The sequence below is a fragment of the Cetorhinus maximus genome, chromosome 11 (genome assembly GCF_964194155.1).
Source record: "Cetorhinus maximus chromosome 11, sCetMax3.hap1.1, whole genome shotgun sequence".
NCBI lineage: Eukaryota > Metazoa > Chordata > Chondrichthyes > Lamniformes > Cetorhinidae > Cetorhinus > Cetorhinus maximus.
This window is the reverse complement of record NC_135889.1, coordinates 56,174,645-56,186,859: the sequence shown is the minus strand read 5'-3', so window position 1 is coordinate 56,186,859 and position 12,215 is coordinate 56,174,645. Positions and strand designations below refer to the sequence as shown.

Here is a 12,215-nt window from a genome sequence, read left to right as displayed (position 1 = left end):
ATGATCTGCTCGGAACTGTAAATTACTACCTAAACACTGTAACAAAGAGATCTATCACAACCATTGGTGTCAAGTTCAAATTTTTTGCGATTCTAGCATGATTACCCTGTCCTCGTTAGTGTTCTTTGTACCTTGGTGTCAGTGCCCTCTAGTGGTTCCCTCAATGTAAGCACTTCACTCGCTTCATCTGAACCTCCTCGTTTATGCTCACCTGGCTGGGGAAACTCTTTCGAGTTATCAACAGTCACAGATTGCAACTCTTTTGAGTACAATCACAGTTCTTGGTTTCCGGGAGTGGGACATGAACCCACAACCCTCTGATTCAAAGGCGAGGGTGCTATGAACTGAGCCACAGCTGACACCTCCTGGCTGGGGAAGTCTCCTCCTATGCCCATGTGCAATTATCTTGAAAGGGAAGGTTTTAAAGGGGCTGCACTTACTCAGAGATCATCACCTTGCTACACTCCTTAAACTTTGCTCCCTTCATCAGGCAAACCTGAAGGCAGTGTTTTTGTTAACAAGCTTCAGATCTACTTCTGTCTGTTAAAGAGAGCAATGTGTTTCTAATTACACTGTAGGCAGAGAATATGCTTTCTTCTGGTTTTCTGATTTATGGAGCCCCCTAAAGAAAAGGATTGGCTGAACAATATGAAGGATGATTTATTTTCACAACCTAAGTGCCCTTAGCTCTTGCATTCGTTTTACACATTAGTTTGCATTTTCTAACAGCAGCAATTAGTTATACAATTTCAGTTGTTTCAATAAGTAGTTAAAATTGTCAACACCCAAAAATGAGGCATGAAAATACAGCTGTTCATTTCAAAACATTTATTTAAATGGTCACTGTACAATCCAATATTTCTTTTCAATACAAACACTGGAGTGATCCAGTTCCACAGTATTTTATGAATATTAACCATGACATTAGGTTTAAAATAATTTCAAAGTATCAAAAGGTCAACATTTTGGCAAAAATATTTTGTGTTGTGAAGTAACAAGGAAAGTATTTTTAAAATACTCAGTGGTACAGCGGTATTTTTAAAAAAACACCATTTCAGTTAGGTAGATACTAAATTATCTTACGAGCACAAATGCTACAGCTCATCATGCTGAAAAACATTGTACTCTCTGACAGAAATGTAGCCATCTCCATTATGATCATTTCTTATGATTATATCAGTGAGGACACGATCTTTGTAGCTAGGATCTTGATTCCTATTATCTCTCTTAAACTCCTCTTGCAAATATATCTTCAGCTGAAATCAATAAGAGAATGTATTTCAACTCTGCATAGAAGGCAATTATAGGTCTTGTTAAAAATGGCAATCAATTTGATCAAATTCTTCAATAAAATAACAGAGAAGGTTGATGAGGGTAGTGCAGCTGATGTATTTATGGGTTTTTCAAAGGGATTAGATGAAGTACCACAAGGGAGAAACAATGATCATGAAGATTGTGCACCCAGGATAAGGCTATCCCATTGCACTGCGGGTGTGCTGACGCCTGCAACGTCCCCAAATACAGGATACTCGACTGCAAAATTTGTGGTAGTGGGGGACTGTGTTCGCACTTTCCCGGATTTGCAAATCATAATCGGCTTTAATTTTGCTCACCAATCTATGACATTAAAGAGACAATAGCAGGTGAATGAGGTGGTCTTGTGGTGAAGTGGATAGCATTCCTGCTTCTGAACCAGAAGCTCTAGGTTTGAGTCCCATCACAAGACTTGAGGCCAAGGAAGGTGCATTCATAATCTGGCTAAATAGGTCGAGTATCAACCTACAAAATCTTCCAACACATACCAATGGCAGGCGGTAAATGCAGGACAGATTCCTGGTCAGTCATGTGATAGAAAGTTGGAGCCTCTACCATCACTATCTATAGCTCCTGACAACACATACACATAATTGCAACGGAAACAAAAATTGCTGGAAAAACTCAGCAGGTCTGACAGCATCTGTGGAGAGAAAGAGTTAACATTTCAAGTCCGTATGAGACTGTCGAAGAGTCATACGGACTCGAAACGTTAACTCTGTCTTTCTCACCACAGATGCTGTCAGACCTGCTGAGTTTTTCCAGCAATTTTTGTTTCAGATTTCCAGCATCCGCAGTATTTTGCTTTTATCTTACACATAAGTGCATGTGGCCACAGCAATTTGGACTTTCTGAGTGAACTGTGACACACACAGTAGTTTGAATATGAACTAAGCGACAGAAAACAGTAATGGTGAACAGTTGTTTGTCAGACTAGAGGGAGATATATAGTCATGTTCCCGAGGGGTCAGATTATGACAATTTCTCTTTTTTTTTGATATATATTAGTGACCTGGACTTGAGAATGCAGGATATAATTTCAAAATTTGTTATTTGATAGGAAACTTGGAAAAGTAAACAATGAGGAAGATAGAACTAACTTCAGGAGAAGGTCATCAGCAAAGCGATGGAAAGTGCCAATGACAGTGCTATCAAGCGGCACTTACTCAGCAATAGCCTGCTCACTAGTGCTCAGCTTGGGTTACCAGGACCACTCAGCTCCTGACTTCAATACAGCCTTGGTCCAAACATGGTCAAGAGCTGAACCCAAGCAATGAGGTGAGAGTGACTGCCCTTGGTATCAAGGCTTCATTTGACCAAGTGTAACATCAAGGAGCCCTAGTAAAACTAAAGTCAAAGGGAATCATGGGGAATACTCTCTACTGATTAAAGTCATACCTAGCATAAAAGATGGTTTTGGTTGTTGGGGGACAATCATTTCAGTCCTGGGATATCGTTGCAGAAGTTCCTCAGGATAGTAACGTCAGCCCATCCATCTTCAGCTGTTTCATCAATGACCTTCCCTCCATCATAAGGTCAGAAGTGAGGACATTCGATGAAGATTGCACAATACTCAGCACCATTCGTGACTCGTCCGAAACTGAAGCAGTCCATGTCCACATGCAGCAAGACCTGGACAACATTCAGGCTTGGGCTGATAAAGTGACATTCATGCCACACAAGTGCCAGGCAATGACCATCTCCCCATGACATTTAATGGCACTGCCATCACTGAATCCTCCACTACCAACATCCAGGGGGGTTTACCATTGACTAGAACCTGAACTAGACCAGCCATATAAATACTGTGGCTACTAGATCAGGTCAGAGGCTGGGAATTCTGAGGAGAGTAACTCATCACCTGACTCCCCAAAGTCAGTCCATTATCTACAAGGCATCAAGTCAGGAATGTGATGAAATACTCTCCACTTGCCTGATGAGTGCATCTCCAACAACACTGAAGCTTGACAACATCCAGGACAAAACAGCCCGCTTAACTATCACCCAATCCATCACCTTTAACATTCACTTCCTCCACCACCAACACACAGTGGCAGCAGTGTGTACCATCTACAAGATGCACTGCAGCAACTCACCAAGGCTCCTTCGACAGCACACAACCTCTACCACCTAGAAGGACAAGGGCAGCAGATGCATGGGAACACCACCAGCTGCAAGTTCCCCTCCAAGTCACACACCAGCGTGATTTGGAACTATATTGCCATTCCTTCACTGTTGCTGGGTCAAAATCCTGGACAGTATTGTGAGTGTTCCTACAGTGCATGGACTTCAGCGGTTCAAGACAACAGCACACCTTCACCTTCTCAAGGGCAGTTAGGGATGCACAATAAATGTTGGCCTAGCCAGTGATGCCCATATCCCATGAACAAATAGAAGAAAAAATAGACTGGTAAAATGGGCAGATGAACTTTGATGCAGAGAAGTGTGAAGTGATAACATTTTGGTTGGAAGAATGAGGATACTTAATGGTACAATTTTAAAGGGGTGTAGGAACAGAGGGAGCTGAGTCTATATGTACACCAATCTTTGACGGTGGCATGACAAGGTGAGAAAGCTGTTCAAAAAAATCATATGGATCCTTGGCTTCATTAAGAAAATCAGTGCAAAAGTAAGGAAGTTATGCTAAACCTTTATAAAACCCTGGTTGGATCTCAGGTCAAGTATGGTGTTCAATTCTGAACACAACACTTTTAGGAAGGATGTCAAGGCCTTGGAGAGGGCACAGAAAAGTTTTACTAGACCGACACCAGGACACAGATTTAAAAGGTGATTGGCAAAAGAACCAGAAGTGACTTGAAGAGACATTTTTCTTTAAAAAAGTGAGTTGTTGTGGTTTGAAATGCACTGCCATAAAGTTGGTGGAAGCAGATTCAATACTAACATTCTAAGGAGAAATGGATAAATACTTGGAAGGGAAAATACTTACAGGGCTATGGGAAAAGAGGAGGGGAGGGGGATTAATTAAATCGCTCCCCCAAGGAGTTGAAACAGGCAATGTAGGCTGAAATGATTTGAGTTGAAATTGTGTATGTTCATCAGGGTGAATTTAATGTCAGTGCTAGAAACAGATTATCCATTTTTGGCATGCAGTAGCAGTGCAAAGCATTTGCCTGCAGATAGATGATCACATTTGCACCAATGTGATAAGTTTCCTATGTGTATCAGTTCAAAAGTAGCCATGCTTTTCTTTCAAAAAAATTATTTTTCTTGAAGAATAAGCTTCCAATCATTTCAAGTTTGACATAACCAATCCTTCCAAAAATATTATACTTGCATACCTCATCACGGGAAAGCTTTTTATCACCATCCAAATCAATGAGCTTAAAAGATTCCACGCTCCGTGGCCCTTGTCTCACTGCATAGAGTTCAATTTCGAAAAGCAGGGTTGAATTGGGCGGTATCTTATCTGAGTAGAAAGCCAAACATTATTTCTCTTTGATACAAAGATATGTTTAGTTTACATCTGGCCTTCATTTTCACCCATAAGTATAAAAATTTCTATTGTTCCTTTCTTCATCCATATAGACACGGCAGTTGATGCCCTTAATTTGTCAAGGAAAAATGATATGCTCTAACTCACTGAGAAGAGCCACATGCCTGATGCTTTGGGATTTCTTCTTCAGAGTTGTCATTGCATAAAGTAACCCAACAGACAACCCATTGAGAAAATCATACATTACTTAGGAATGGCATATGAATTTGGGGGCCAGTGCTCAACTATAGCTAATCCTGCATTACCATTCCCATATTAAAGACAGACATTTAAATCATGATTCTAGGTTAGGAATTGAAGTTTTAGCTACAGTCTTTAATGTAATAAGACTGAAAAGCGGTTTCCTGACTCAAGTGGCAACTGTGCCTTTTTAATCCCTCACCACAGCCATGTCCTATAACATTAGCCAATCTTCCTTTCCATCCCAATGATTTCATTTGCGTAGAGAAACCTTATCCATTTTGGTTTACTTTCTTACAATGCTAGGGTATTTTAAGGAATCTCCTTCTGTCTAGTTCTACCATTTTGATAGTTATCAGTAGGCCAAAAATCGTTACTGGCCTGTGCACATCCCTAATATTGTAGCAAGACTGTGCCATTAGTATTTGGCCTTACGTTGGAAATTCTACAGAATCCTGTAAAGGATGGAGGTTCCACATAATAGGAATTTCCTCCTCAGAGATGTTGTCGTATAAAGTAACCCAACAAACAACAAGCAATTCTGACCTATTGAGGAAATCATCCACTACTTAGGAATGGCATGAGTTCAGCACTCAGTTGTGGCCAATTCTGGACCACCATTCCCACATATTAGACAAATCTTGATTTTTAGGTACTAATTAAGTCAATGATCAGTGGTGTAGAAAGACACAAGGCAAAGGTCCCCCAACAGCAGCTTGCCCCACATCAAAGGAAACTTTGATATAGCGATCCTTCAAGACTGGTATGCACAACAGAAACAAGCTGACTGCTCACTTCCACAGGGAAAGCCACACCTCCCTAGGTGTAGCTTGCTGATTAATCCAAAGAAAAACAAGTTTAACCCTTTCTTTCCTTCTTATTATTGGTCCCCTTACATAACCTATTTTAATCTCACTCTGTGCACTACTCACTTTTGGAAAATTGTCTACTCTAGACATACTTCTAACCAAGCCATTATTATACTTACATTAATAAGTTCTATTGTCATGGAAAGCATTTTTAATACTGATTTTATCCATAATCTTGATTTTTTTTTTATTATTAGTGCTTACTACTTTGGCATTGCTGGCGAAGTTTCATTTACTGCCTACCCTGAGTTACTGAAGCAGTGATGTGCTTCCTTTTTGACCCACAATCCTGGTGGTGATTGTTAATTTATTGCTTGGTCAAAAGTGTATTATTTTTATTAATATTAGTAAAGTTAGTAATCCCAGGACCAATTTTGAGTGTACGTACCGTGTAGAAATAAATACATGCGTTCTACTCTAGCAACACCAGAGTCTCATCTTTCTCAGCATGCATAATTGTTCAAAGATATCAACAGATTGTGTGGATGGACAAGCTTCTCCTCAGGAACTGCACAAAATTTTAAACAGTTAAAAGTGAGGCATCACCAATTAGTCAAGGCTATACAGAAGTTTAAGTATGTATTACATGTGTAAAGATAGTAAATACTATTGTTAGGTTTGATGCATAATCAGGTCTATGCCCAAAACATTCCAAACATTCCTTTAATAAATAACAGGACAAAAGTGCAGGAGGCATTATTGCACAGTGCAAAAAAAAGGCAACAGTATTAGATTCTCATTTCTTCAAAGAAAATCAAAAATTTTGAAATCATGTTCATGCTTTTGGCCAAAATGTTTCAGACTGTTAAGTAGCATGCATTAAATCATGGCTGCTTCACAGATGAAATTCATAGCAATAACGTACATGCTGTGCTCTGTTATACATTCAATGTTGATCTACAAGTTAAAATGGGAGGACTTTTCACTTCATTTGTGTAAAATTAATGAGGTTTCAATAACAGGAATTTAAAAAGTAAACAGGAAAACCTGTTAAATTGCAGTTAGATATTACCTCTGCCAATTTCGCCAAATCCCAGGGAAGGTGGTATAATTAACTTTCTTTTTTCTCCTTCACACATGCCAGTCATACCAATGTCTAATCCTTTTATCACTTGCCCGACACCAAGAATAAACCACTTAGGATGGCCTTCATTGTCTGTACGACTGTAGGAATAAATAAGAAATGTTCTTTCAATTAGCCACAGGTTATGAATCTTTCAATAAGTCAAAATAATAAAATTACAGTTTTTATGAAAACTGTTTTACAGGGAAGCTGGGCCACTTAACCAAAATATAAAGTAAAAGGAGAACAATTTTTTCCCCACACAGAATCCACAAAGCAAGCTGAAAATGTACTCAGGACATTTCTTCATTTTAATTTGTTGTTATACTAAAATGCATTTTAGAAATTCATACACATTGGAGGTGTTGCTATTCCCTGTCCGTCCATAAACTACATAAACATAGTTACATGATCAATAAACTAAGTTAGATGATCCCTCACCACAGCCATGTCCCATAACTTCATCCTTTCCAAAATCCTCCTTTCCAACTTGGTGATGTGCTGATGAAAGTCAACCAAAATGTGGAAGCTTTCTCTGCACAATGCTAAGGTATTGTAAAAAAATCTCCCTCTGTTTTGTTCTACCATTATGATACTTATCAGGAGGCCAAAAGTCCACAGCCAGCCTGCGTACATCCCTAATATTGCAGCAGGACTGTGCCAGAGGGCTACACATTAGTACTTGGCTTTATGTTGGAGATTCTACAGAATGTTGTAAAGAATGGAAGTTCCATACAGTGTAGGGATTTCCCCCCTCCCAGAGATGTTGTTATTTACAGTAACCTAACAACAAGGAATCCTGACCCATTGAGGAACCCATCCACTTGCCTGGATGAGGGCAGCTCCCACAACACTCAAGAAGCTTGACACTGTCCAGGACAGAGCAGCCCACTTGATTGGCACCACATCCACAAACATGCATTCCCTCCACCACCAACACACAGTAGCAGCTGTGTATACCATCTACAAGATGCATTGCAGGAACCAAGGCTCTTTCAACAGCACCTTCCAAACCCATGACCACTGCCATCTAGAAGGACAAGGGCAGCAGATAGATGGGAACACCACCACCTGGAAGTTCCCCTCCAAGACACTCACCATTCTGACTTGGAAATATATCGCCGTTCCTTTGTTGTCACTGGATCTAAATCCTGGAACTCCCTTCATAACAGCACTGTGGGTGTACCTACACCACATGGACTGCAGTGGGTCAAGAAGACAGCTCACCATCGCCTTCTCAAGGGCAACTAGGGATGGGCAATAAATGCTGGCCCAGCCAGTGAAGACCACATCCCTTGGGTGAATTTTTTAAAAATCATATGCTACTTAGGAGTGGCATGAGTTTGGGGGTCAGTGCTCAGTTGTGGTCAATTTGGAGTACCATTCCCATATTAAAGATAGACGTTCAAATCTTGCCACACCTCAACCTTAATAGAACTATTATTTAAACATAAGTAGATACTTAATCATCATTTATACTGGTATTGCCTCTGGTAACTGTACCAAATTGTGTGTGCATCTGTTTTCTAAGCTCTACTTGCTGGTATGATGAGAAATGTCTCCATTAAGAGCAACAAAACTTTATCTGAATAAGAGCATCACAATAAGGAATTCAGAAACTATTCTCAATTACTACACAAGATACAAATTACTTGTAGGTTTACTTGGTTACATTGCTTGTTTCAATAATGCTAAACAACAAAATCTACAGTTTCGCTTTTTTTAACGATTATAAATATTGCTCTTCATACCAGGTCTTGCCTGCATGATGTAAGCTTCTTAGCTGAAAAATGGTAACTGAACAACTCATGCCAATTTATTCAAAATGTTAAATGGTCAATCAGATGACAACACAAAATGGAAATTCATTTTAAGTTCTATAACTTACCTACAAAGGAATTAAGAAAAATATTCAATACATTGTATAACTCTCTTTAGAGATTGACCTAGTCTCATCTATGATCATGTCTACCAATGGAATCTGGGCTAGCACTGGTTGCAAAAATCAGCCATTAGACTGGTTTCAAATGAGCAATATTAGAAAAAACCTTTAAAGGTGATAAGTAAAGCAAAGAAGAAATGTACATAAAAGATAATAAACTGTAAACAGTTGAACAAGTTAAAATAAATAAGCCAGACTAGAAGGGAGAAAGGTGAAGTGTTCACCTTTGTCTTCAGTTTACTTTGGTACTAACCTATTAATGTTTAATATTACTATAATAAAGCTACTGATGTTTAGCTTTATTTATGTTCAGTATCAAAATGTCAGTTGAAACATACAGGTCAGCTGAGGGAGGCCAAATTTCCCTCAACCTGAAAGTAGATTATGGGCTAAAAGAAATGACCACCATAGCTAAAATTTGAATCAAACTGACAAAATAGGCCACAACTAAGTGTAAGAACACAGAAATTGACTGCACTTGAGCAGTTTAATTTTGTTTTTCAAAGGATAGCTTACAGAAATATTCTTATATTTCCAAAAAAAACAAAAATGCATTTATAATATTTAGCGGATTAGTAACTTTATTTTAAGCTCCCTGATGCAGGCTGCTTACCATCACAAACCTTTCTTCAATTGCGAAAATAAACACAGTTGAGTGACTAAAATTTACATTCCCTCTGATTAATAAACAGAAGAATTTTCTTTTCCTCTTGGAGGAGAAACTCCATACAACAGATTACTGCAACAAAGCAAGTTTGTGACAGGCAACATTTCAATCTAACCTCAGGATTTTCTGTTCACAGATTAGTTGAGTTTATTTGAGGTACTAATCTGTTCAAAGGTAGTGTCAGTTATTTAGTACATTTGCAATATGCAAGACATTCTGTAGTTAAAAGCAATCTCCAATGAGCATTAAGTACACTCATCACTCCCAGGGAGGGAAAAATATATCTGGCATACTGGGGATCAAAGCATTGTTAATTTTGGAAGCTTGAAAATAAATGGGACGCAGTGATTTATTTGAAATATGAAGCTATAGTTTAGATTTAAATCTAGAATCAAAACCAATATATTCTGCATCAACATACTCACAAGAAAATCTGTCAAGTTACCTCTGAATCAAACACACACATTTACTGGGAAAGCTCAGAGGTACATGCAGCAGAAGTATATTAAACAGACAGACAGCAAAAGGCAAAGAGGAGAAGCCTACAGTAGACCTGTAATAAATTGACAAATAACAGCTAATTTGATCAAACAAAAACAGATTTCTTATAGAATACAAACATTAAAATACTGGAAATGCACTTCAAATGCATCAGTGTCTGTAAAGAGAGAAGGCAGGTTAACATTTGAGGTACATACACTTTTCTTCAAAACTGAATACTGAAAAATAAGTAACCCCCTTTGTAAGAATAATCAAAAAAAAGGAAAGGTGAGAACATACGCTGCAACTTCACAGAAGGTTAATGAGGTTGAATGGTCTTGTTAAATCACGTAAAAATTGTCATGAATTTTACAGTAGTAATGACAGCAAAATCAGCATTTGCCATCAATACAATTGTGAAATTGACAGCAACTTCTGGCATCTGCACATGTGAAGTTCAATGCGGAAACCCAAAAGCTGCTGTCAGTGATTCCCTGTTCCTCTAAAGAGTGTTGTTGAAGTCCTGCAGATGGAAGTATTTTAAGATCACTTAAATTGATGTGAACATCAACTTGTGTGCTACTGATTTCACCAGGAAAACACAAAAAGCTATGCCTTGTTGAATGAAGTGTAACTGGGCTTTTAAGCAGTAGACCAAGTTCACAATTACTGAACAACCTTTCTAACTGTGAAAAATTAATTTTATATTTGTGGAATGTCAAATTTCTTGGTTTGAGTTTATTTTATAGGTTTTGAATATATATTTAATTTTATGATATTTCATCTTCTGCCATACTCCCATGTGGGTGTTCTAATCTTTACTTTGCTCTCTGTAAAATGATTTTTAAAAAGTGAAGATTAATCAGTGCATTTTACTTCCTGGTTTGCTGCCTGTAACAATTCTTGGATGTGGTTGGCTGCTTAGCCTGCTTGATGAGATCTCAACCGTTGGGCACCAGGTTTTAGAATTAAGTTCACATCAGGAACAGTGAAAACCACATCACAGAAATCACTAGATCTTTGTGGGTAGCTTTCTTCAAGATTACTGGCAAGTACGGTTACTTTTCTGCTGACTACAAAATCTGGGCCATTAACTTATTGAGGCAATGCAAATTCATTAGTCTTCAGCCACCTTCAGTGTTCTGATAAATAAAGCTCAATGCAAGCTCAAGGAACAGCACCACATTTTTCAATTAGATGCTTTACCTTCTGAACTCAACACTCAGTTCAACAATTTCAGACTGTAATCTCTGCCCCCATTTTCTTTGCAATTTTGTTCTTACTGCCTTGCTTTCCCCCTATTTTTGCTTTAGGACAGCATCTGTTCATCATTCTGCTATTCACACCTCATCTAGGCATCTTTTGTCTGGTTTCTTTGCCACTCCTTATGGCCTTGCACTATAACCTTTTTGTCAATTAATCTCACCTGCCCCCCACCCTATCACAAACTTTCCCTATTGTTCTTTACCCTGGTCCTATCCTTACATTTGCTGAAAACCTATTACATTTCTAAATTTTCCCAGTTCTGATGAATGGTCATCAACCTGAAACTTTAACTCTTGTTTCTCTCACCACAGATGCTGTCAGACCAGCTGAGTATTTCCAGTATTTTATTTCACATTTCCAATGTCCACAGTATTTTGCTTTTGAATATGAAATAGCAACTTGCTTTAGGAAAAAGGTGCAGAATGTAATTGGCAGAAAAAATTTACAGAAAAATTATCTAAATATGCGTGGTATATTTTCCAAAATAAGTACCACGGCACTTGCACAAAATAGGTTAAATGTAAGGAGGAAAGCATCGACAGAAACGCTTCAAAGAAAGTTTACCTGCAGTAAATCTGGGACCCGTCTTTTACTAGGTAACCATCATAATGTGCATTAAGCGCATCTCCGCGTTTGCTCTTCACATCACAGTGTTCTGGCTTGTATACAACTTCAATCTTTACTTCTTCTTCTACTTTCGCGCAAATGTAATTAAAGATTACAGTACAAACCAGCGAGTAAAAGAGCAAAGAGCTACGTCGGTACATATTGGATATAAGGGTGGTTGACGAGCAGCAATAACCTGGCCTATAACCATCAGCTACCGAACTTCCCCAAACTCGAACTCTGCTGCCACGTATCAATGGTCCACGTATCAATGGTCCACGTGACCCCGACAACTAACCCAAGGGCGGCAGCCC

General features: G+C 38.7%; 1 protein-coding gene and 1 non-coding gene across 2 annotated transcripts; one reads left to right on the top strand and one right to left on the bottom strand.

The window, feature by feature from the left end:
- Window positions 1-813: 813 nt before the first annotated feature.
- On the bottom strand, window positions 814-12,183 carry fkbp7 (FKBP prolyl isomerase 7). Its single transcript, XM_078552014.1, has 4 exons — window positions 11,860-12,183; window positions 6,890-7,041; window positions 4,614-4,741; window positions 814-1,256 (listed from the first exon to the last, which is right to left on the bottom strand). The coding sequence occupies exons 1-4, from the start codon at window positions 12,060-12,062 to the stop codon at window positions 1,095-1,097; spliced, it is 645 nt and encodes a 214-aa protein (XP_078408140.1). The 5' UTR covers window positions 12,063-12,183; the 3' UTR covers window positions 814-1,094.
- LOC144686992 (U1 spliceosomal RNA) lies at window positions 1,418-1,579 on the top strand. The gene has a single exon (XR_013578032.1). It is a non-coding gene; the product is annotated as a U1 spliceosomal RNA (small nuclear RNA).
- Window positions 12,184-12,215: the final 32 nt, after the last annotated feature.

Bases quoted from the DNA above. Each gene is read 5' to 3' on its own strand.
- fkbp7 (XM_078552014.1), bottom strand. From the start codon at position 12,062: ATGTACCGACGTAGCTCTTTGCTCTTTTACTCGCTGGTTTGTACTGTA. The intron at 7,042-11,859 runs GTAAACTTTCTT...TTATTCCTACAG, and splicing joins GGGTCCCAGATTTACTGCAG to TCGTACAGACAATGAAGGCC. The intron at 4,742-6,889 runs GTAATATCTAAC...CTTTCTACTCAG, and splicing joins ATTTGGCGAAATTGGCAGAG to ATAAGATACCGCCCAATTCA.